Source organism: Orbicella franksi, chromosome 3 (genome assembly GCF_964199315.1).
Source record: "Orbicella franksi chromosome 3, jaOrbFran1.1, whole genome shotgun sequence".
In the NCBI taxonomy this organism is placed as follows: Eukaryota; Metazoa; Cnidaria; class Anthozoa; order Scleractinia; family Merulinidae; genus Orbicella; species Orbicella franksi.
In genome coordinates, this window is record NC_138147.1 from 5,955,563 (window position 1) to 5,978,849 (window position 23,287).

The 23,287-nt window shown below is 40.1% G+C and overlaps 3 protein-coding genes across 3 annotated transcripts; 1 reads left to right on the forward strand and 2 right to left on the reverse strand.

Moving 5' to 3' along the window:
- Nucleotides 1-83: 83 nt before the first annotated feature.
- On the forward strand, nucleotides 84-3,890 carry LOC145480916 (PEST proteolytic signal-containing nuclear protein-like). The gene is made up of 5 exons (XM_081459258.1): nucleotides 84-179; nucleotides 273-424; nucleotides 2,346-2,426; nucleotides 2,533-2,591; nucleotides 2,945-3,890. The coding sequence occupies exons 1-5, from the start codon at nucleotides 116-118 to the stop codon at nucleotides 3,072-3,074; spliced, it is 486 nt and encodes a 161-aa protein (XP_081315384.1). The 5' UTR covers nucleotides 84-115; the 3' UTR covers nucleotides 3,075-3,890.
- On the reverse strand, nucleotides 3,848-5,755 carry LOC145480914 (histamine H2 receptor-like). Its single transcript, XM_081459255.1, has one exon. The coding sequence runs from the start codon at nucleotides 4,962-4,964 to the stop codon at nucleotides 3,915-3,917; it is 1,050 nt and encodes a 349-aa protein (XP_081315381.1). The 5' UTR covers nucleotides 4,965-5,755; the 3' UTR covers nucleotides 3,848-3,914.
- A 9,769-nt stretch (nucleotides 5,756-15,524) lies between these two features.
- LOC145480898 (pyrroline-5-carboxylate reductase 3-like) lies at nucleotides 15,525-21,698 on the reverse strand. Its single transcript, XM_081459237.1, has 5 exons — nucleotides 21,364-21,698; nucleotides 18,968-19,150; nucleotides 18,155-18,296; nucleotides 17,452-17,660; nucleotides 15,525-16,286 (listed from the first exon to the last, which is right to left on the reverse strand). The coding sequence occupies exons 1-5, from the start codon at nucleotides 21,523-21,525 to the stop codon at nucleotides 16,131-16,133; spliced, it is 852 nt and encodes a 283-aa protein (XP_081315363.1). The 5' UTR covers nucleotides 21,526-21,698; the 3' UTR covers nucleotides 15,525-16,130.
- Between the last annotated feature and the right edge of the window lie 1,589 nt (nucleotides 21,699-23,287).

The following is a 23,287-nucleotide window of genomic DNA, read 5'->3' on the forward strand; positions in this document are numbered from 1 at the left end:
GTTTAAAAAGGCGGCATTGCTCAAATCTACTGTCTTTGCGTCGCTGTGAAAACACAGGTTCATCACTTCCGATGCCTGAGTAGCCTGGCCTGAAATTGCGGGGTTACTAAGCAAGATGGCGGAACAGAAGTTGATGGGTTGTTCGACAAAGCAATTGGAGGAAAAGAGTGAAAATGAAGGTCTTAGTCGCTACTTTGGTTTTCCGAGTGTTGGGAAATGCATGGATTATTCAGTTATACTGAACTTGTGCAGTATCTATGTCTAATGTACAGGCAACACCACCCAAAAGACCCCGTCGACGGGAGAGAAAAGGAAGCTTCCAGAGATCTCATCTCTGTCTCACAAGCTCGCCGAGAAACCCAAAATCTCGATGAATCTGTCCGGATCACAGCAGAAAAAGACAACTGGAGTTAGTATAAAACTGGTAAGTTATCTCCTCAATGAATGCTGCACATGATCAAGCTTAAACAAACATGCATGCAAGGCACGCATTTTATTTTTGTTTTGCTGGTGTAAGATTGATTGATTACATATAATAAGCTTAATAATAATACATATGAGAAAATTACTCGACTCTGACTGGCTAAGAGCAGTACAGTTCAAGTGTAACACCAGTGCGAAAAGTGTAACATCAGTGCAAAAACTGTAACACCAGTGCAAATTACACATCGAAATTCTGGATTATTATTGTCTGAAAGAAAATAGGAACTTTTCTAAGAAAATGATATCACGTAAAATGATGACGAAAATTTTGTGCTGAAACTTTGAAAAAAGTTTTCTCAAATGAGAAAAAATGGCTTCAAGAAAGATCTTCCGGCACTTCCTCCACGCGAATTTTTTCATGTTTATATTTTTAATAAGTAATCATACGGTTTTTCTTGTTCAATTTGGAGTTAATTTGCACTTGTGAGTTTTTCAAATAGCTGAAATTACACTCGCCGAAGCGGCTCGTACAATTTCAGCTTTCTGAAAAACTCTCATGCAAATCAATTCCAAATTGAACTCGAAACCGTATTATTACCAATACTAATAATACAATAATAATAATAATGCAAATTATATTGGTTGAACTTCAAAATAATGTTCAAAGACACCTGAAAATAATTAGATAAAGACAAAAGAGATGCAAAATCCTAATACAAATTTCTAAGCTTAGACTTAAAATATTTCCGGACCCATCAGAAGAAATAAGAGGAAGTGAGTTCTTACTGACAATAACTGCAGAAATTCTTGCACACTCATTGGCTGATTTTCTTTGTCATTAAGCAGATAGACACATAAAATGCAATGCAATACAATACAATCAATTTATTAATGTCATGCTTGGGAACACGTGGCCCTCAGTATCTGCACCAGGGGCTCATGTGTAAAACGCATGGTACTGATTGCAGGATTTATAATTGCATGTATAATTTCTGCTTTTTTTTGCCTGTTTGTTATTCTGAAAAACAAATCCATGGCAGTTTTTCATGCGTCTGTCCTGTTTTTGACAATGAATTTCGTCATTACATTGTCAAAATAGTCTGTGGATCCACAAGGCAGTAGCGGAGGGAATCCACAGCTACTTTGACATGCTGTGATGAAATTCATGATCAATAACAGGACAGACGCATGAAAAACTGACATGAATTTGTTAATTTCAATGAATATTTTATATTAAATTTAGTTTCTGTGTTGAAGACGGATGGAAAATATAATTTTATTTATATGAAATTAAACTTTCAATGTTAGACCTAAGACTCAAGACCCCATCTTAGTTTTTGTAGTGTTTTTCGTTTATACAAGACCAAGAGCCACTCATGATTCACAGCAATTTCTTTGCAAAAATGCTTGCCAAATGTCACACTCAAGCTAATTTGAAGAAGCTGGAAAGCATTATTTCAAGATTTGAAAAAAATATCCGTAGTATTCTGATCCAACACACAACCCAAGTCCTCACACCAGCAGATCTTTACACAGCATTAAAATGTCACATACCCATAATTTGACGATCCAGGTCAGTTTATGTAGCGGGTCTTAGTTTCCGAAGTTCGAAAACTATAATGGGGTCTTAGTTTTCAAAAATGATGATAAGGTTTTAGTTTTTGTAGTATGGAAACAAAGATAGTGTGTTAATTTTTCTACTACAAAAACTGCTGTACGATATGGTCTCAGATTTGTTAGTACAAAAACTAAGATGGGGTCTTAGTTTTCATACTATGAAAACTAAGATTGGTTCTTAGATCTTAGGTCTTAGTTTTTGAGGGTCTTAATTTTCGTGGCACCCGTTTTGGAGTGAGTTATTGCAACTTCATTGTCAGTTAATAATTTATAATTCAGTTCATGAACTTTGCTTTGATCTTGAGGGCTCTGATCCAAAGAAGCAGAAGACAGAACCAGTATTAGTGCAAAGAAAAGGGGCTGTCGCATCTGCATTTAATGATGAGGTACATGTTGTATTAGTGAGGGTTTGCTGTTTAAATGTAAGTTTGTTTGGGTATAGATATTTGGCATATCATTCCAGAGATTTATGTGGGTTTGTTTCATTTTCAGAGTGACGAAGAAGAAGAGATGCCAGCTGAGGCCAAAATGAGAATGAGGAATTTGGGAAGGTACCTGACACATAAATTCATGTTTGCAAGTTCTGATTGGAAACTAACTGGATAGCCCTTGGCACATTTTTAAAGCTACTTTTCATATACATGTACAAGCATCAACAAAGAATGGTTTGCTCCTGAAAGGGGGGGGGGGGGGGGATACTTCCAGAAAAATTGGGTGGGGGTGTGCAACAGACTTCATAATTCTTTTGTCTAATCAGTCTCTTCTTTTAAACTGTCTTGAATGTCTCTTTTGATGTGGGTGCATTTATTGGAAGGGGGCACTTTTTGGAATAGGGGTGCTTATTGGAAGGAGGGCACCAAATCAAATCATTACCGTAATGGTAACCTGTCTTTTCTTTTTCCAGAGACACACCCACCTCAGCTGGACCCAATTCTTTCAATAAGGGGAGTAAAGGATTTACAGACCATCGAACTGCAATGGAGAAGAGTTTTAAACTTGAACATCCATCACGGTCCAAAGAAGTGAAACAATGACACATCTCAACATACTGTTGTTAGCTTCCTTATGTAACTGAAAGTAGGTAGCCAGGTGACTTTATGGACAGTGGATAGTCACTTAGGCACAGATTCATAAAGGTTTTCTCTCATCTCACTGTCTTAGTATGTTCACATGTCCGTAATTAGCTCTTTGAAGATGGTTATTTAAGCTTTCTTTACTTTTTAAAAGAAATAACTTTTACCAAGCTTATATAGGGATATGTGAACCAATTCCCTTTTTCCCTCTAATAACTTGTATAGCATCAAGTTTTGAGAATTTGAACTTTGACACTATTCAGGCTCTAATCTTTATTCTGAGCCCTTGATATAATTTGGCTTTTTCGGGAATTTTCATCTTTATAATTTAGTATAGCTAAACATAAAATGAGGCATTACTGGAAATTCCAAGGTGAGAGGGAGGAGTTTAAAGCCAAAGGGAGGTACGAAGCTAAACTGGAATTTTTTAGAGTGGCAGGGACTGGGGTTGAGCACCCAGTCCCCCAAAAACTTTCTGTGGGAGGGTTTTTGGTGAACATTGGTTGGGAACCAGACAATGTCATGGGTTCAACTCCAGCTTGGCATTAGTGCACAGTTGTCAAACAATGTTATTTGAAGATGATGTACTGATGAAAAGAAAGGAAAAATGAACCACGCAATAAGAAAAAAGAGAGCTGGCATGGGTTATTTCATGCAAAAAAATTCGTTTGAAAAAATTCATAGCTTACTTTAATAAACGTATTAGTGTTCAGTTTCGTTTACATTTTTTTTTTTTGTTATGGCTTTTTTTTTAATCGAAGTGCAGCGCAGTTCACATGTGGCTGGATGTTTAGTTACAATTTACAGTAAACTTTCGTTTTGTCTGTGGCCGATCTGGCAGTTGTTGTTCATACGACCGCTTCCTTCTCGCGAAGATTTCTTTTGAAGTCCAAAGAACTGTAACAATGCTTTTCTCAGTTCCTTATTCAATGCGGTGTATAGTAACGGATTTATGGCCGATTTTGAGTACATAATGCAGAGAAAAAGGCGGAAATAAAACGGCGCGATGTTAGCCGCGGAGAACTTGTGTAAAGTTTGAACAACGAAGAAAGGAAGCCAGCAAAAAATAAAAATCCCGCCGACCAACGCGAGCAGCGCTGCCGCACGAAATTCGCGTCTGCGCGTGCGCGATGCTCGCAGCTCGCCGTTTAGTTCATTGTCCTCTCTCATCTTAAAAATCTGGCGACGCGCCACCAAGAAGATCTTGGTGTAGCTAGTTCCCATGACGATGGATGGAATGATGACGACAAAGGTCCAGAGGGCGGATAAATATAGGACTTCAGCGAGATATTTATCACTAGATACGGCGCCGCTCTTGCAAATGGTATCTGCTGACCGCCAAAATATTGGCGGAAGTGAAATCACCACGCTTCCCGCCCACAGGCCCGCGATAACGTAACGGGCATGTCTAGCGGTCATGATCATGGGATAGTGAAGTGGTTTAACAATGATGAAAAACTGGTTCAGTGCGACTGCGCAAAGGTTGAAGACAGTTGCGGCTCCAAAAAGGACACCAAAGGGTGTGGTGATGTAACAGAAGAAGGGATGAGGATACCACACGACTTGGAGAGTGGATAGCAATGTAGTTGGCATCTTGAGAGCGGAATGAAGCAGATCAGATACAGAGAGACTGACCAGGAAGCTGTAGAGGACCGTGTGAAGGTTTCTTCTCTTGTAGATGACGAGGCACACAAGGGAGTTAGCGGTCACGCCTACGATGATAACCATGGCGAGGAACGCAGACTGAATAATGTTGGACATTGTTATGTCCTGCCCATTATTGCCCAAATGGGAAAAATTCGGCGGTGATGTTGTTAAGTTCAACGTAAATGAAGAATTGAGTTTCTTCATGGCTGAAATGTAAAAAGGAAAAACAGGTATTCGTTGGTCATTCACGAGAAGGACACAATTATAATTATGCTAAATAAATGGTAATTACTAGTGGCATCTACACAGAGTGGCTTTTCGTCCACTGTTACCGGATCGAATTGAATTTTGAAAATGTTGGTTTTTTTGCAAGTATGAAAACCGGAGACCCAGAGAAAAACACTTGGAGCACAGTTAGTCCTCACCCCCTACCCTGTCAAGTCTCCCGTTTTGCGCTGGCGTCTAGTTCTCCCGCGATTTTATCCGCGCGTTTAACGATCGAATAAAATTACGAGAAAATAGAGGGCTGTGAACAGTCTAGGCCCGGGATTGAAACCTGGACCACATTGGCCAGCCACATTGGTGGAAGGCGAGCGTTCGAACCACCACACCACCCCCTGCTCTCCCACCCTGTTCTCTCACCCTGCTCCCCCACAGATGCGTTCATGAGTAAAGTGCATGTACAATACAATCGAGGTAAAACTGTCACCGCGCTCTTCTAAAGAACGACTAGCAAATTTTTGGCGCTTTTCTTTTAATTCCCTCGACGGGCTTATATACAGGAAGCGCTTGGTCCCTTGCTAGGCTTTTTATGCTGTACAAGTATTTAAAAGCTGTAGCCTATGTTACGAACTTCTAGATATCTTGAAAAGAAACCATTCAGCTGCTGGAAATACTTTTTATCCCTTTTATATAAGAACATGCTTTAGCCTAAAATTTAACACACATTCTTTTTCCATGGAATTCATAAATTAAATAAACTCCACCGTGTAACAAATCTCTCGCACTGTCACTTCAGATACGTTGTGCTCTAAAATAGTTTAGCTTTGTTTTAATGATGTTTCATCAATATAAAAACATTGAGAGAAACTAACCTGAAAGATAAACTAGGGTTTGGATTTGTTTAGATTGCAGTCATTTAGATGTGAATATATGCATATTTACCAGCATTCTTCCAGCAACAAAAGCATCTTTTTCTTAAGAAAATACAGAGCTATACATACAGCCCAATTTCCCCGTGAACACCAATCAAAAAGAATTTTTTGAGGCCAACTAAGTAAAATGCAGATGCCTCCATGCGGGTTTTTACTGTACGTGTACTTGAAATCGTTGTCAGATGATTGTTGAAGTCTCGAGAGATTGAAGTGCATGACTTGGACGTTAGTGGTAACATTCCTTCATCCAGCGCGCGTCGCCAAAATCTGACTGAAGTTCAATATTTACGACGACTATTAGTTATTTTAAGCAGTGCACGATAGCTCAAAACAATTTACCACCCAAACCTGTTTGCAAATCCCAAAGCGAAAGCGAGTGGTAATGTAATCCTTTTAAACCACCAAAAAGCTGATTAAATGATTCTTATGGATAGACATACTTCAGCCCAGTAGTTTCTCGTGTTCAAAAACGAAGTTCCATTGAATCGACACAGAAACTTGATTTCAAAATGTTAACTGCACCTCAAGTTCATTGGAAGGTAGTTAACACTGTGCCGATTAGACTTTCTAAAAGTCTGGAACAAATTTAAAAGCTGCCGAGTTCCTTTATGATTACGGGATCGTTTGCACTGCCATGCTAGAGTAATTCATGGAGCATTAACTATGCAACAAATCGGGGGCTATCTTGCAGGTCTTGCCCCTTTCACGCAAACTATCACGCGTTAAAAAACCGACTGAATTTCCGTTTACCAGCACGATTTATCTTGCATTTAGAGAAAGGAAACTTTTGAAATTAGAGAAACCAAGGAGAACGGCAATCAAACTCAACAGTAAAAGTTTCGCTCATTCTCACAGAGCGACTCGAAAGTCTCTGTAAAACTCACCCGGGGTCCTGTGATGCTACAAACGCCAAGATTTAACGCCGAGTTTGAATCGTTAACAAAGAGTGGAAACGCATTGCTAATTAGGGCAAGCTGATTTCTATGACCGATCTAAATAACCCCTTGGGATGTACCAAATTAATTACACAACTTTTTAACTTCGAATTTAAGCTAGTCAGTATCTGTTTATTTTATACATATTATCGAATGAAACTAGATTAAAAGAAGGTTCAGTTAAAACGAAAAAGACGAATTGCGCCAGTCGTTAATTAAAGCTGAATAACAAGAGATTTAGGATGAAACAATACATCAAACAAGCTTCTTGATTAAAGTAGAAAGTATGAACTGTATACAATTATCGGACATGAAAGAACGACGCCGTCACTCCTTGGGGAGGAGATGGTCATGATCAAGAGTGGGGGTGGGGGGGGGGGGGAGTATTCCCAGTACGCGCTGCTCCAAGTATGGTTTCGTAGTGTCTTTCTTTCGAGACAAGGTTATTGAATTATTTTTCACTTTTGGATTGAAATGGTGTTTCCTGTTTAGAAGAATCTACAAGGCCAACATATCAATGAATACAATCATCAGATTAAACTTACCAAGAATATATTAACAAAGAGAAGTCAATGAATAAACATCGGCAAAGCCCATCAGGGTATGCAATGGTCAGATTGCATTTCCCCCCCCCCCCAACCCCCTTGTGCACGCGTTCGTGCAATACCAGGCAGCTTCAATGTTGCTCCCGCTCTGAATGATTTTACGGAAAATGGAAGGCTTGACGGTGCGAACAGACGACTAAGTTCAAGTATGCAAAATCTAGAGTGCATGACAGAGAAAATAACATGTTTTGGTTGAAAAACAAGGTAAGGGTTTCTGGAAATAACACCCCACCAAACAAATTCAGAGGAATCAGTTTCTCCCCCCCCCCCCCCCCCGCCCCGCCACCCTTAACTCGCCGTCCCGCTTCTCCCTCAAGGTTCGAATAAAGAGGTAAACTAAAAGCTTGGAAACAAAGTGTAGAATCAATTGAACTCACTGAGCATATTGATATAGGAATCAGCGATGGCTATGAACGTAAAAATATAAAAAATCAGGTGACAAAAAACAATGTCTGACAGCCGAAGCTCGAAAGTTTTTAACTTAACATTTTTAATATGTTTTCTCTTGGCGACGGTTCTTCTGTTTTTTAAATATAAAAATGTTGTTACTGATAACTTTGTTTAATTGGTAATGATAGTCGTATTTCTTCAACTGAACTCTCCGGAAGAGCACCGCATGGAGCTAAAATTGGGGCAAGTTGTTGCTCTATTCTCTATTTTCCAATTGCCCATAATGCACTCTGTTTGCCCCCCAAATTTTGCATAAACTATTGTTGTGAAATGCTCTTGGTAATATGCAGACCTCCCAAGAGTATTTCACAACATTAGTTTATGCAAAATTTGGGGGGCAAACAGAGTGCATTATGGGCAATTGGAAAATAGAGAATACTCATTTTCAATCATTCTTATTTGATTTTAACATTGGCTGCAGGGGTGTTATTAGCAACAACAAGCGTCGGATTTTAACACCTTATCCAAACAGCTTTTGTCTGTTAGCCCGCACGGCGGAAAGTTTTAAATGTCATAGTAATAATCTAGAAACAATTTGGATTTAATAAATAACGTGTAAGCGAGCTCCTGGTCTAAGATGGTTTTGGAAAATGGCAGATCGAATAGCTCAATACATTACACAGGAATATGACTCAACAAAGAGTACTTGATTTGAACTTAACCACATTTCTCAGTAAAAAAAAAAATCTTTCGAAAACGTTTCCAACATAACTTACGCCTGTCCAATACGGTCGACTTGAGCTTCGATGATTCGCGTTATCCCATAATGTGCACCAACCGCTTGATGCAAACCGTTTTTAACGAGTGCATTTTTTGTCCCTTACCCTAGTTCTTCACGGGCAGAGAAACCAAGCTGCCCGCCTTTGTTGTATATACGAAATTACACGAAGTTAATCCATCGAGTATTCCATCGAAAACTGCTTTTTCAATCGATTTCACTCACTTTGCTTTGGTACCACATAACCTATATGGCCGAACTACAACGTCCAATATGATACTAGATTTCATCGATTTAAACTAACTTTCAGTGTTTGCTACAGAGTTAGGCCATAACTGTAACATTGTGAATGTCAGCGGTATCACAGAGTTTATAAGACATGTTAGGGAGTTTAAGAAACCAGGACGCGACGCGGAGGACAACGTCGGTTAAAAAATGATTTTATATCTTACCTAAGAATCTCATTTTCCTTTTTTTTCTTAGTGTCAAAACTATCACGGAACTGAATCCGAGACAAGGCGAAACATTTGAAATAAAAATAAAAAATTATCCGTCGTGGTTCACGTTCTACGGACAACGAAGACTTTGGTCATTTCACGTTGTTGTTTTGCAGAGGACGGCAAAGAAATGTACCAAGAATTATAACGCACGTACACAGCCATTGGTCTGCTCATTAAACCTCTGGTTTAACGACGGTCGCGTTGCCGTTACCGTCGTGGTTTTATTAACTCCCTGTTAAATTCGTTCAAAGGATCACCAGACCTCCTCATGTTACGTCGAACAATCACGACTTAATAGACACCAAACAAACCAGTACATCTCGCTGAAAAATTAAATTTTTTTTCTCAGTTCTAAGAAAAAATTCAGATAACGGAAATGCAGCCGAAAGACTTGATTTTCTTTCTGAATCCATTCCGGATTCAGAAAAAGGAACATCTGCCCGAGAGATTTTCGTCTAGAAAAATTAAAGCTGCGGTAGCCGCGGCAACTTCAGTCGAATACTTTCATATATATGGAAAAATAAAACCCAGTTAGTGCTAAATAGTGGGGTTTAAAATTACAAATAGATTATCGACCAAAGAGTGTTATTTTTAGCGCGAAACGTGAAACATTTAGACTTGCCTCAAACTTCCGCGTTTATGGCTGAGCTTAGCCGGGACAAAAATGGTGCCTGCCAGTTACTTGGCTGCGACAGAAAGACCTTCTGATATCAAAGAGGATTCGAGGTCAGCCTTCACTGAATCACATGGCTTGTTTGACCAGTTCCGCAAATAGCCTTTTACCGCAAATTGTTTAATATAATTGCATATATATATGTCTTGAAAGATCTTCGCTGACGTAAATTTACAAAAGTTACCAAAGTTACCGCCACTTCTGTGAACCACATTTCCGATTAGCTGCTGGTGACAAAGATTGTGAACGCCAGATTAATTCCTGATTGGTGAAAAACAATCATTCGATATATTGGTTCTTTTCTTTCAACTGAAGTACTTAGCATTTCTGTGCTGGCAGATGGAACCAGAGAACTTTTGCGAGAGATGCAATTGATTTTCGAAAGAATATTTTCACTTCACCATAGAAGTTATATCTGGCAATGAAGAACAATTGTTAATCCTCGCACAATTTGTCAACTGAAGTACTTAGCATTTAATTTCTTTACCAAACTGTGCTGGCAGATGGAACCAGAAAACGTTTGTAGAAATGCAATTGATTTTCGAAAGGTTATATCTTCACTTCACCATAGAAGTTATATCTGGTAATGAAGAACAATTGTTAATCCTCGCACAATTTGAATTATACAAAATACTAGGATTTAACGGAGGACATTCAGAAAGAAACCCCAAGAGAACGGGCTAACTCTGACAACTGGACAGCCCGTGAAAGTAAATCAAATGCACGTGTTTTTTTCTAACTGTTCAATCATTTCCTTAGCGGGGAGTAAAGAAAATAATTCATTGTTAATATGGCTTCCTTTTAAGAACTTATGCAACTAGGCGGCGAACTAAGAAAACGAACAGAACATTCGAGCAATATTGGCAAAAGTTTAGGTCACCAAAAAAACCTCATGGCATGGTAATATTTTGAATACAGTTAAGAAGAACTTACTGAGACTTAAGCTCTCAAGCTGATCCCTTGAGGAAAAATTGGACTTGAAGTTATCAATATTTCAATACAAACAGACGTTTCGCATCAGTCAAAAACACAATAACACATGCTTTAAGTATTCTCACTTACGAGGTTTGACATTAACTTTTTCGAGAATGCTTGAGAATTTAATTGCGGGGTCACTCAGAGAAATGAACTTAAGTGAGTTGTTTTAAATAGTATTCCGAAAGTTACCGTGCTATGAGTAGATTTTTAGTAGATAATTTTTGCACTCATTGCTCGAACTTTGAGTGGAATCCGTCTTAACATTAAAACGTTATAACGCTGTGACTAGACGATCAATGTTGGTTTATTTACGCTCTGCTATGTCGGTTAGCACTTGTTAGTATTCGACCAGATAAATTAAGGTAATTAAATGTAAGCACGCGCTAAATCGTCGGTGAAATATGCTCTGTCCTGCTGCTAAACCCGTGAGACGAAATATAAATTTGTGTTTTACGGCCGGGTTTAAAATGAAACCATTGATTGTTGCGACCGAGAACTCGTTCAGTCATACATTAATTAAAAACTCGGAGTTCGCGCGAAAAGGAACCTTGGTGAATTTTTTTCCACTGATTTCTTGATGTTATCTTCTTTCGCGGAACAAAGTAAATGTGATTAGTATGAGCTAGTATGGGCGGAACACTTTTTCTATGGGCTGTTTCCTGTTGATCTGCATACGAGCGTTCATTCGATGCAATCTAACTCGTTGATTAATAGAGTTGCAATCAGTAGCTCCCTGGATTTTGATTTTGATTTTCGGTAAGATTTTTTCTGTCTGCGTTGAAATGGCAAGCCAATTCATCGGCTGCTTGAGGTACAAAAAAACTTACCGCAACCAAAGCGAGCTCAGTAATGCCACGACCGGGAAAACAAGCCGATTTGAGTACCGCAACTCGATCATCGGAGTTGATTCTGTTATTTTTCACCGACAATGCTGTAAATTCTTGCCGTAAATTTTCGTCTTGTTTACAGCTACGGTTAAACTTATTTAACATGCTGCCAGCCTTACTGACCTAATAACGACCGAAATGTTTACCCAGTAAAAACAACATTGTGTAATAAGCAAGATGAAATGATAACATTTTGTATTTTTTATGCTTACCTTTTTAATTTTTTTTCTCAGCTCTGGAACAAATTACAATTAGTTTCTCCTTCTTGGTCGAGGTTTCGCTTTCAGCCAGATTTGAATAGAACTAGCCATTAAGTCAAGAGTGAAATCCTCGAGGACTTCTTGAAAATGTTGATCTTGATCTAAGGGGGTTCTCGGAAAGTTAAGAGGCGACTGGGAAAAATTGAAGATTTAAAATTCACTCGGAGAATAGCCAAGCAGCTGGTGGGCGCATTCAGCGAATCAAACACAGGCGCTTGCAGTGCAAGTGAAGCAAGACCGCCGTCAATGCAACATAAAAAAGATCTTTCAAGAGCAGCATAGTCAAGCCTATGGCACTTTCCAATAGTTTTCAGCAAATAATTATTCTTCAGCTACAGCAGTTTCCGCTTTTCCGCTATATCTCTGCAACAAACAAGGTTTTTTTGTCTTGCTGAAAGCGAAACCGGTGGTCACAGATCTGGCAAACGAGATCCATCTGACTTTCCCACGGATGACCAAAACAAAATGAAAACTTAATTCGTTTAAAAGCTAAACTAGATCGAAACTATCAACAACTTAAAAAAAATATTACTTTCTGTTCAGTGTAATTTTATAAAACACTTTTTATTCCATTCTCGTGGCCTGTCCGCATTGAGAAATTTGCAACACAATAACGAGCACACGATAAAAATTTGCATTCAAGAGAGCTGACGTCAAGCCGTGAAAAACGTGTTTTTCTTCCTGAAGTTTGCATTGAAATCAAGTTGCTTTTAAATCTCTCGAAGAAAACAATGGTTCTTCCTTGGGCACTTCACCTCAAACGTTAATTTGTGATCAATTATCGATTATTGTTGAGCATGTTCCGGTTTTCTCCATACAAATTACTTAACAAGTGGTGCAGGAAAACTACGGCAAGTATTTTTGTTTTCAGAAAGCGTTACCTCTCACTTATATTTTTAGTCACTGCATTCTTGTATCTTTAGTTACGAAAATATCTTTTGGTGTGAAAATCACAATTGTCCAAATCAGTACAAACTCTTGAAAAAAACTAATTGGGTAAACATTGAAGATGCGAACGCAACTTCCTTAGCTATTGTAATCATTGGAACAATACTGGTCAATCAGAATGCCCTACCGAACAAGATTTCGTTCAAGTAATGGTGGAATCTTTTTATCTCGAGTCGAACTTTCTCGATTTTAATCTTAGAAGATTGTTCGCGCTATAAATTGCGTGGTCGTGCCAAAAAATCAAGCTATTTTCGACTGACTTGGTCTAATCGAGCCAAATATTCGGAGTCGCTTTGGTGCGTGCTTTTATAATGGCCTCAATTTTCCATTTGTCTTGTTTTCACACAATGCGGATATCCTGTGAAAAATTTATTTCATCGGCGGAAAAGAACCTGAAATACCAATTTTGGAGCGTTTCAATTTTGCAACTGCAGGATGATCAGAAAATCATGTATACACGATTCACACCAGCACACATACATACAAAAACCTATGCGAAGAACAAAACCGATGTTCAACTGCAAATCAATTTTGATAACGGCATTAACAGACGAAATAAAATCCTGAAATCGTTTGAACAAGTTCATCCTTCTATTTTTACATCGACATAAAATATTTAACCACGTGGGTAGCCCGACTGTGAGCCGGTACCGGTTAGGGGGGGTTCTATTTCCCGCTAAACTGCGCTCCCGGTAAGTCGGTTTGCCCTTTTGACGGCCTCATTCCCAGTCTTCTGGCGTCCTACAATTTTCTCAGAAGAAGAGTCCGGCCGAACAAATGCTACCAAATCAGCTTTCTGGTCTTGACAATTTATCATAGAGGGGTTAGGTATGACCTTTACGACAAACGGTAAACTTTTGCCGTCTGTCTTCAGCTGGTTTTACAGCAGAGTGAAAATATTTGAAATTTGCGGAGAATAGGGGAAAAACCCTTGGAGCAAGGCAAGAAGCAACAAAACACTAAGCCCGTACAGGGAACCGGGCTGGAACCGAACCCGGGCCACATTGCAGTTCACCAACTGTAAGACTCGTAGACCATTGTTTCACGACCCGTACGAGTCGTACGAGTCGTGCGAGTTGTACGGGTCGTGGACTTGTGTATACACTCTCTCTAATGATATAGAGTTCACCAACTGTACGACTCGTAAACCTTTTTTTCACAACCTGTACGGTCGTATTCAGCCATTCACGGGTCGTATCTGTTCGACAGTATTGGACAAGGGTGGCGCTATCACCACTGTGCCATCCCAGCTTCCCAAATTATTATCTGGATTACGAGTAGCCCGCATTATTTTTCAAAGATCCTCTTAAGATTCAAAACTTCCCTATGGTTTGGGAACGCCGGAAGACACTTAAGCTCGATTACCAACCGCTGTTTGGGAAAGGAGCCCGCGCTCCTTACCAGACTCGAGAGAACGAGCGATGAATTTTTCTTTAGGCGTGGCATAATGGTGATCCATTAAACAAGGCCGGTGTGGTGTAACTCGACTTTTATAGCGCAGGGCCAATACAATTGGGATTAAAGTTGCTTCAAACATATCCCAGTGTGTAGTGTCTTTTAAACTTACCAGTTGTCGCATCTTGGGGCACCGTCTCGACCAAGCGTTGTACGAGCCAATATTCGCAGTGTTGAAACTTTTTCATAAATCTACATAACGCTTATAATACTTACACATATACTGACATACTCTAAATACGGACAGGCCCGACAAAAGTAACCCGATGCAAATAAAAAAACAGAAAACTGACCTCTGAATGCTAGCGTATTTAACTATACAACCGAACAGTAACAAGTTTCACATGTCAGACCATAGCTAAACCTGGAAAATGGTATTCATTTTAAATGCAGTCCAGCAGCTAAAACGAAGCAATAGGTTTCCTTTTTCTTTTTATCCCTTATCTGGGAATGGACCACTTTGATTTGTCCAACGGTGGGTCCCGGTGCTAATTAACGGAGGAAAATTATGTAATATATTTGGCCTTTGTTACAAGCGATCATCAGAATTCACTTCAGCATCAATTTCAGGTTATTTCGACTTTCAAGCCCCGAAAGGTGGTATTGATGAACGAAAATATGTAAAATGTCATGCCACTGAAATGAAAACGGCCTCTTTAGAGATTGAAAACCTACGCATAGTTGCTGCTGATGAATTAGGCTGATTTAACAACAGGACGAGAACGTCAGATGACGACTGCAGGGGGCGCGGAATAACCTGGATTCTGTTCTAATTTGACCATATTTGGGTATTTGTACTGCGCGCGCCGTTGTCAAGTGACGTTCCCGTTCTCTTGCTAAATCAGCCTATTAACTGTTCCTGCACTGCACGCGCTCCCGAAAAACACCAACACTGACCCATTAGTAACTGAAATAATTGCCGTGTATAGCTTTACACGGCAATTATTCTCATCTATGATGTCTTGTCCTCAATCTGTGTCTTGTCCTTTTAATGCACTGCATTAAAAACTATGTTGGTTTCGGGGGCAATTTGCCAAGACTGGCATGTTTATCTGTACTTAGAAAAACGTTGTTCTGAATTATTCACGTTTCGAAAACAAACATCTGCTGGTTAAAATACACCTTTTCACCTGTAAGTAAGGTATATAGATACATTAAGTACGTGCAAATAAACGAAAAATTACCTCATTTATGGCTGAACTGAAACACAGCGCAAATGTTCTTTGTACTCGGTATCAAACAATGTCCACCTCTACCTCTGTAGTTGCAAAACGAAGCTGTTCCTCACTCGAGGAGAAGTGTTTTGATGTTATTCTACCTACCGTACGCGACGTTTTACAGAATTTCTGGTGGTCTCATTCAAATGAACACCCCCTGTTGTTACTTCAACAAATGCAAACACATTTTGGATTGTTTCTTAGGCTTTATAACGGCACGGAACCTTGTCAAAAAGCCATTACGAAGTTGAAAACATGTAAAATGTGAAGAATGTTTTGACAAGCGCACGCAGATGGCGAGAGAAGCAAGGGGAGGGGGGGAAGTTTGTCCAGCAGTAATGAGTGTCTTATTTTCTCGTAGATGGCTAATCCCGTGTCAATCATAAAACGCGTCAGAGACAAAATATCCGGCCAGAAACTGCCACTTGATAAGATTAGCAAACAGTGTTCTTTATTTATCGTTTTCATCATTATTATTATGATTATAATTTATAACCTAGGCTCGAGTCCGCGAGGAGCGCAGGCTCCTTTACCGAACAGCGGTTACCAATCGAACCTATTTATAGTTATCTTATAAGCTTGAGTCTACTTTATTTGCCTTGGGATTTTTGCAGTGCAGCCATCTCTGTGGCTCGTGTAGTTGATGTTTCCACAGCGTCGATCAGTGCACTTCTAAAGCTAGCTCTCTCAAGTGTCTGTACGCCCGCGATCGTTGTGCCACCAGGCGAACAAACTTCGTCTTTCAACTGAAAAGAGTTCAGACAAGCAAAGTTTTGTGAAAAATGTACCTCGCTTTTAAAACGTGACTACAGTCCAAAACCGGGATATGTAAGACTTCCAGCTCGGAAGGGTTCCGGGCTCAAATAGCTTACAAGCAGGCTCCAGTGTGTGGGTTGCGCACTCAAGCGCTACTGGCTTTTCCCTTTGGCGCGCGAGCGAGCTGTTACGTACGACGTGTCGGGGACTCGACTCCATGCACACGCGCGCCGGCAAATCTCGCCGGTTTACCGCGAGTGTGTGTCTTTCGCGGCTTCGCCTCTCGCAGTCTCGCGCCCTCGGCAGCCTGCTCGCAAGCGCTCTCTGACCAAGACCCTCTCGAGCATTGCGCTCTTTTTCCCACAGTCCTCTCCGTAACCCGTAGGGGTTATGCGTCATCCTTATGTAAAAAAAAATTAACATAGGGATCTTCTTTCGATCACTTTCACAGTGAAAATGTTAGGACATAATTTTCGGACGACAAACTTCGGACAAAAACCTTTCGGACAAAAAACTTTCGGACGACTCTTTTGCACAAATTTGACGTTTTTCCGTCAACGTTTCAGACTTTAGATTCGAACACAAAACAAATACAACGGGTAAAGAATGCGCTGTAAGTGCAGAGTGTAACTAGTAGCAAACGAAAAGAATAACTCCAGCAAAAAGAAACTGACGAAGCAAGACCCTCTCATCTCAGTAGTTGTCCGAAAGACCATCCGTCGAAACATTTTCTTTGTTAAATGTCGCAGGCATGAAGCCATGCAAAGTACAAATTGAACTTTCCAGACACAAAAAAGGTCAGTATTTCACTACTTTTTCAGGCTGGCCTTCTATTTATTCCCGACTTGTAAAAACAAAAAGCCATATTACGATAAAGTCACTAAGGGTGCGTTTCTTTGGGAAAATCCAAGATTGAATTCTTAAATCTTAAAAGGGATTGGGATTTTGCCTTTATTTGCTAAATAGATTAATCCAAGTGGTGCATCAAAGGAACCGTAAAAGGACAAAGATTCTTCCTTCCCTTTGATGCACCACCATCTGAGTGAGCATGGATTAATCTGTTTAGCAAAAAAGCGCAAAATCCCATTTTTGTTATCTTGGATTTTCCCGAAGAACTGCACCTTTAACTATAGGTGTTCACATACACTGTCCTACCTGGCCTGGATGCTTTCCTGTTTCTTGTACCAGTCGAGCTGCACCTATAAACGCCTGGGTAGCCAAGTCTGTCGATAAAGCTCTTGGCAATCCAACCCTGACACCGCCATCGCTCATGGCCTCTATTGCGAGGAACAAGAATGCAAGTCCACACCCGCTCACAGAGCTGACTGCGTTCATCTGGGACTCCTTCACCTCCACACACATACCTTTCGATAGTTGCACAAAGACTGTCAAGTTTAGAGTACAGTTAAACTTCCCGTATGTGAACATATTCGGGATCAGGTTAAAAATGCAGTGTTTGTATGTGGCTGGGACCATTACTAAGTGTGGAAAGAAGAGAAAAAGACGAATACATTTAAGGGGCTGGGTGGAGTGAAACATAGGCTGACCGGACGTGAGAGAGCGGCGAAAATTGAGCCTAAATGAAACGCTGAAGGTACTCTAATGACTACTCCATCACTAACAAGCCCCCAGGGCTATTGAGGCTAACTAAAGTGCTCTTCAGACGGCCAGCAACTGGCTTATTTTACTTGCTGAAAGAGTGCTTATCTGGAGCTGAAAGGTTGCAAGAAAACGAAGATTTCAGGTCATTTTTGAGGGGCTCAGGCCAGGAAGACCAAGTGAGCTTGATAATAAGACCACTTAGTTTTTCTGAGTGACATCCGCAAAAAATCATAAAAACACTGAAAAATTTACCTACCACTTGTTTGAAGAAGTTTTTTCACCAGTTCTACATCCTTTGCTTGTACACAAGTTCCTTTACAGAAAGCAGAGACACCACACTGCAGGGCACATGCCAAATTTGGCTGCACTCGAATAACCCGGGTGCTCGATGCTAAATGCTGGCAAACAGGAAGCAAAAGAATGAATAATTGACACATTTTTACTCTAATTCGCAGTAGGGTCTGCACACGTCAGCTCACAGGGTGGGAGGCTGATATGTGCCCTCAAGCAGACAGACAAGGGAACCCTTAATGCTCTAGCCCCTGGTAATGTTCTTAGTAGCCAAACAGCGATCAAATAAAAGCAAGTAGCTGTTGCCTTGATATAACCAGATACACTTAAGGCAGGCAAATGCCAACAGAGAAACCTTAGCCATCAAGGTTAGGGGTAATTGGGCGTGAGGCTAATCACCCCACCCAGATAAAACATCCACTTAAATCTTGTCAATTGCAAGGTAAGGTTGGGTGCAAAACAATTACCCACTGGTCCCAAGATGGTACTTATATTAGCTGGGTTGATGAACTGTAACAGAAAGGAAGATGGGTCTGATATCTTAGGCAAAAACCATGGCAACTGTAGCAACAGATATGGAAGCTTGAGAAAGAAAGCAAACATTTCAGCTCTCCACATGTAGAGGGAATTGGCCTCTTGACTGACTGTAATGCGCAAACAAGATTTACTCAGTTAAGACTATTTGCAAGAAATGGTATAATTTTTTCACATTATCTATTAACCAATTTGTTAAAGAATTTGTCAAGGCAAGGTAAAACTGTTACATAACTGTACTCACCGCTTCAATTACCACTGTAGTAATAGCAGTAGCCACAGAAACAACAAGGTGCTTGGATGGGTCAATAGATGACATAACCTCTTTGATAACTGGAACTATTAGGTGAGGTTTTACAGCTAAAAAGACGACATCTGAAAACTGAACAACCTCCTTGTTGTCCAGTGTTGTTTGACAACCCATATCCTTTAAAATAAAAGAAAAACATAAAATATACTGTAAAGAGAGTGATGCCATTTTCTTATTTGTCAGTCCTTTCCAACTGGAGATTTAAGAGTCATGAAAAACCTGGAAACATGTAACTAGATATAAGGAAATGGAAGAAAAACCTCAGGGCAAGGATGCAGATATCAATCATCAGGTATGGATCTAGCATAAATGGTGAACAATTTCCATAACAACTGCAGAATGGACCGCTTGGACTGATGCAGACTTTAACTTTTACAGTAACCAGCATGGAGACAGAAATAAGTGGCCACTGCAAAGAGGTGACTATTGTGGGAAGTTTTGATTAGGGATTATTGAGTGGCTGGGATGATAAAAACCATGGCCATTAAAAGGAGGTATGGGCTCAATTTGTGCTACTCTCTTGAGTATGACCTCTTGAACGAGAGCAGGCTCCTTTATCAAACATCTGCTAGTAATTGAGTATAAGGAAGGTGATAATAAGTAGAGGTTTAAATGTATTTCAATCTCGGTTTACAGAAGGGATTCAAAGACCACAAAAATGGCCAGTTCCTGAGACATGAAGATAACCTTGCCTGTCTCTTTGCAGGAGGTTCTGATAGGTCCAGTGGCCAAGTAGTTGGCCACTGGAAGATGGATAAAGTAGGTCAGGTTTGAATGCTAACTGAGAGGATTGTGATTTGTTCTTTGGCAAGACATTTTATCCTGACATTCAGGGCTGCAAATATTTTTTTTCTCTTGAAAGAACATATGTCCTACTAAGACACCATCTTGGTTAGACAAAACAAATTGTGGTCGGACATCACCGAAAAAAGTCAGATTTACTCACGGTAGATTTTTATTCATCCTTACCGCAAAACAATTCACAATAAAAAAATTGTCCGTAAATCATCCCCAACCAACGGTGGGGATTTCATCAGACATGAGCAAATTTTAAATGGCCAACGTCGGATGACTGACTGTTATTTTCAGCCCTGGACATTGGGCATGTGCGTATCATCACAGAAGGTTTAAAAGGGTATTTTTGTGATTCTTGAATGGCCCTATTTCTTCCCCAAGGAGAACTCCCAAATAAAAAGGACAGGGGTGCTTGCCATACCTTTCAGGGGTTCGAAAAGTGGTTTTGGTACGTCTTAGGGTGTTTAGCCTCAAAAGGTCCACAGAAGGAGCTTTTGCTGTACCTTTTATGGTACTGAGCCAAAAAAATATGACAGGAGATTATGTGTTATGTAAGAATTCACACCTCTTAGGGGAGAAAAAATTTCAAGCCATGCCCACAAAACAGGGTCTTGGTACCTCTTAAGGCACCACTGTCCATTTTATTCGGGAATCCACCCACCAGCTTTCTTCCCCATGAAATGCGAAATGGTTCGTTTTTTTTTTTCCTCACAAACTGTGATTTCGTTAGTAGCCCTGAACCGTGATTTTCTGGAATTATTTTCTGTAAAATGAGAAACAAACATATAATTCCCCACAAACCATTTTTGTGATTATGTCTTCTATTGTGTTTGACAGCCATTGTCTTGTGATAAGCATATAACCTGCACTGCATAAATCAACCTTGTTCCAGGGTCTCTCCTCTTACTATCCCCCCTCCTCCTCCCCCAGAGCAAGAGAGGAGGACTCCCCAGGAGACAGGAAGAAGAGAGACCCTGGGAATGAGTTTGTGCAAAATTTCATTAGTTGTGTAAGTGAAGATGTCCCTCCTTTTTTGCAAGTTTTCTGCGAATTGTGAAAAACCGTTTTTTTCCGTGAACCGTGATCTAGACCCCCATCCCCATCCCCACCCCAACCCCCGCTTTACCACCCCCATCACACTCATAGGGCAACCTGAGCTGAACTAGAAAAACAAGCATATTTGTAGAGAAACAAAAAATATCTTGCCAATTTCCACCAACATGGTCACAATGACGACACATGAAGGACGTTGATAAAACCTATGGCGGTCAAAATGTTGAAACACGTGGACACCAAGAAAGACATGTCCGTTACCGGGTGTTACGGACTACCCGCATGAACATTTCATTACGCCGCAACTAAACCTTCGGGTCAATCAGTATTTTCTTGAATAGGAATCACTTTTAACAAAAAAAGGCTACTTTTTAATCGGCCCAAATGAAAAGGCCCACAGGCTGCCTTCTGAAGCGTTGTTCACATGCGCGCAGTGCAATCAGAACTAACGCATTATTATCTGAAACAACTTATTATTTCACCTTCCAGACAGCCAGCGTTTTTGTAGTGGTAGCACTTGCAATAATGTTTTCTGCCTTGACCATTTCAGAGGTTATAAAGCCTCTGGCTATCGCCTTTGCCATGTTTCCCCCTCCGAGAAACCCGACCTTCAATTCGTCCGCCATTTTGAAAATACTGTGCATAAACTCGTGCCCAGGTCTTTTGAGTTCAGCATCTCCCTTTTCCCGCGTTCTTACAAATCGGGAATGGCGATGGGAAAAAAGCGGATAGATTTTCCAGGTTGCCTCTGTTTCAAAACGAGACCTTGTGCAAAACCTTTCATATGAAATTGAGTCTGATTTGCATGAAACCAAATGAATGGTTTCATGCGAAGACTCGTTTTGACACAGGGGCAAAATGGCCAATTCAATGTAAGGCAGTGGCTACTCTGGGGCTCGCTGTCTTTTTCAATGGATAACTAATGCGAGTTTGCGCGCGCGTCAGATATATGTTCAAACTTTTTTTGACCCGTTATCAGCAAAACTACGTGTGGTGACCAAATTCAGGTTGTTCTGAAAAAACTATAATTGGAAAATTTTCACTTTCAATCGGTATTTCGATTTGATTCATTTTCGCAGTTGTCTTCGTACATTTGGCGTTCAGACGTCGCCTTGGTTACTTCTGTAGACCTCTGTAGAGTCGAGCAGGTCTAAGATGACGTTAGAAGAGTTGTAGTGAGTATCCTGGATGGTGTTTCAATAGTCACTTCCACTAGGCACATGAAGAAACTTAATTCAATCGGTTACCTTTGAGCTCATTACCTACTCTGAAAGGCGGTTCCCCTGGGGGCTTTTTCAAATAGCACGGGGGACCTAGCAAGAATGAAACATATTAGTTACAGTTGATGATTTATTTTAAAATGCCATCTCTAATTTCTTCCTGTTATTTTATTGGCTGATTGTGCTGTCGGATAATTTCACACTGAAAGAGAATCGACCAATAAGGAAACTAATGTTGACCTTGTGAAACCTTGAATTGCGCACTACGCGAAACGTAGCGGATTTCGCAAGAGGGGAATTTATATGTACATTCTCGATCACAGCACTTTCATCAGATTCAACGAGTCTCAGTTTCACGATGGGGTGCGCCGCCTCGACGGTCTCTCTCAAGAAGTCTAAGAGCGAGGCACCGATCGTAAATAAATTTCTGCACACATCAAAACAGAAAGAACTCATTCGTCATTCGTGGAAATTGCTTCAAAAGAAACGGACTGAAATAGGAGTGAAGGTTTTCCTAATGTGAGTATGGTAATTGAACTTAGTTTGTAACATGTAGCATCTTCGTACAATTTTTCAGTCGTTTTAATTTTGATTGTGGACTGCGCAAACGGTGAAGATTTCGGCGAGAAAGTTTGTTTTAAATTTAATTTAAACCTTACATTTCAACTTCAATTTTGTCCTTAACACAAAATTTGACGGCTTCCGTAATGTCTTAGGCCATAACGAATGAGAGGCCGAGCCTGAACATCACGAATTATAGCTAACTCGGTTAAGTCGTAACACATCCGGTGTGTACATTTTGTACTCGAGACCGTTAGCAATGCAGGCTCTCTATCGAAGCTTCCAGATTTCGTCAAAAAAATTTTTTTCTCAATATTTTTTCGCTGATTGTTCGGCATTATGTAGGTACAAAATTTGCTCAAAGTCGAGATACAAGCCATGTTCAATTTAGAAAATTTTCAACCAAAACAGAACACCGATTGAATTACTTATAGCTCGGTTGCACTATTATGGACAAAAAATAGTGTATATACATTGTACTATTTTCCCGATGCGATTTTGCTTAATAAATTGATTAGATTAATCAAATTTTCTAATAACTTTGCAAGTATTTTTTTAAACCTTTGAAAAGCTGCTGGTTTGATTTAACGGCAAATACTAACTGAAGTATACACAACATGTGTCT

Coding starts and splice junctions, on each gene's coding strand:
- LOC145480916 (XM_081459258.1), top strand. CDS start 116: ATGGCGGAACAGAAGTTGATGGGTTGTTCGACAAAGCAATTGGAGGAA. Junction 425..2,345: donor CTGGAGTTAGTATAAAACTG/GTAAGTTATCTC, acceptor TTTGATCTTGAG/GGCTCTGATCCAAAGAAGCA. Junction 2,592..2,944: donor AGAATGAGGAATTTGGGAAG/GTACCTGACACA, acceptor TTCTTTTTCCAG/AGACACACCCACCTCAGCTG.
- LOC145480898 (XM_081459237.1), bottom strand. CDS start 21,525: ATGCACAGTATTTTCAAAATGGCGGACGAATTGAAGGTCGGGTTTCTC. Junction 19,151..21,363: donor AAACGCTGGCTGTCTGGAAG/GTGAAATAATAA, acceptor TTTATTTTAAAG/GATATGGGTTGTCAAACAAC. Junction 18,297..18,967: donor CTACAGTGGTAATTGAAGCG/GTGAGTACAGTT, acceptor CCTGTTTGCCAG/CATTTAGCATCGAGCACCCG.
- LOC145480914 (XM_081459255.1), bottom strand. CDS start 4,964: ATGAAGAAACTCAATTCTTCATTTACGTTGAACTTAACAACATCACCG.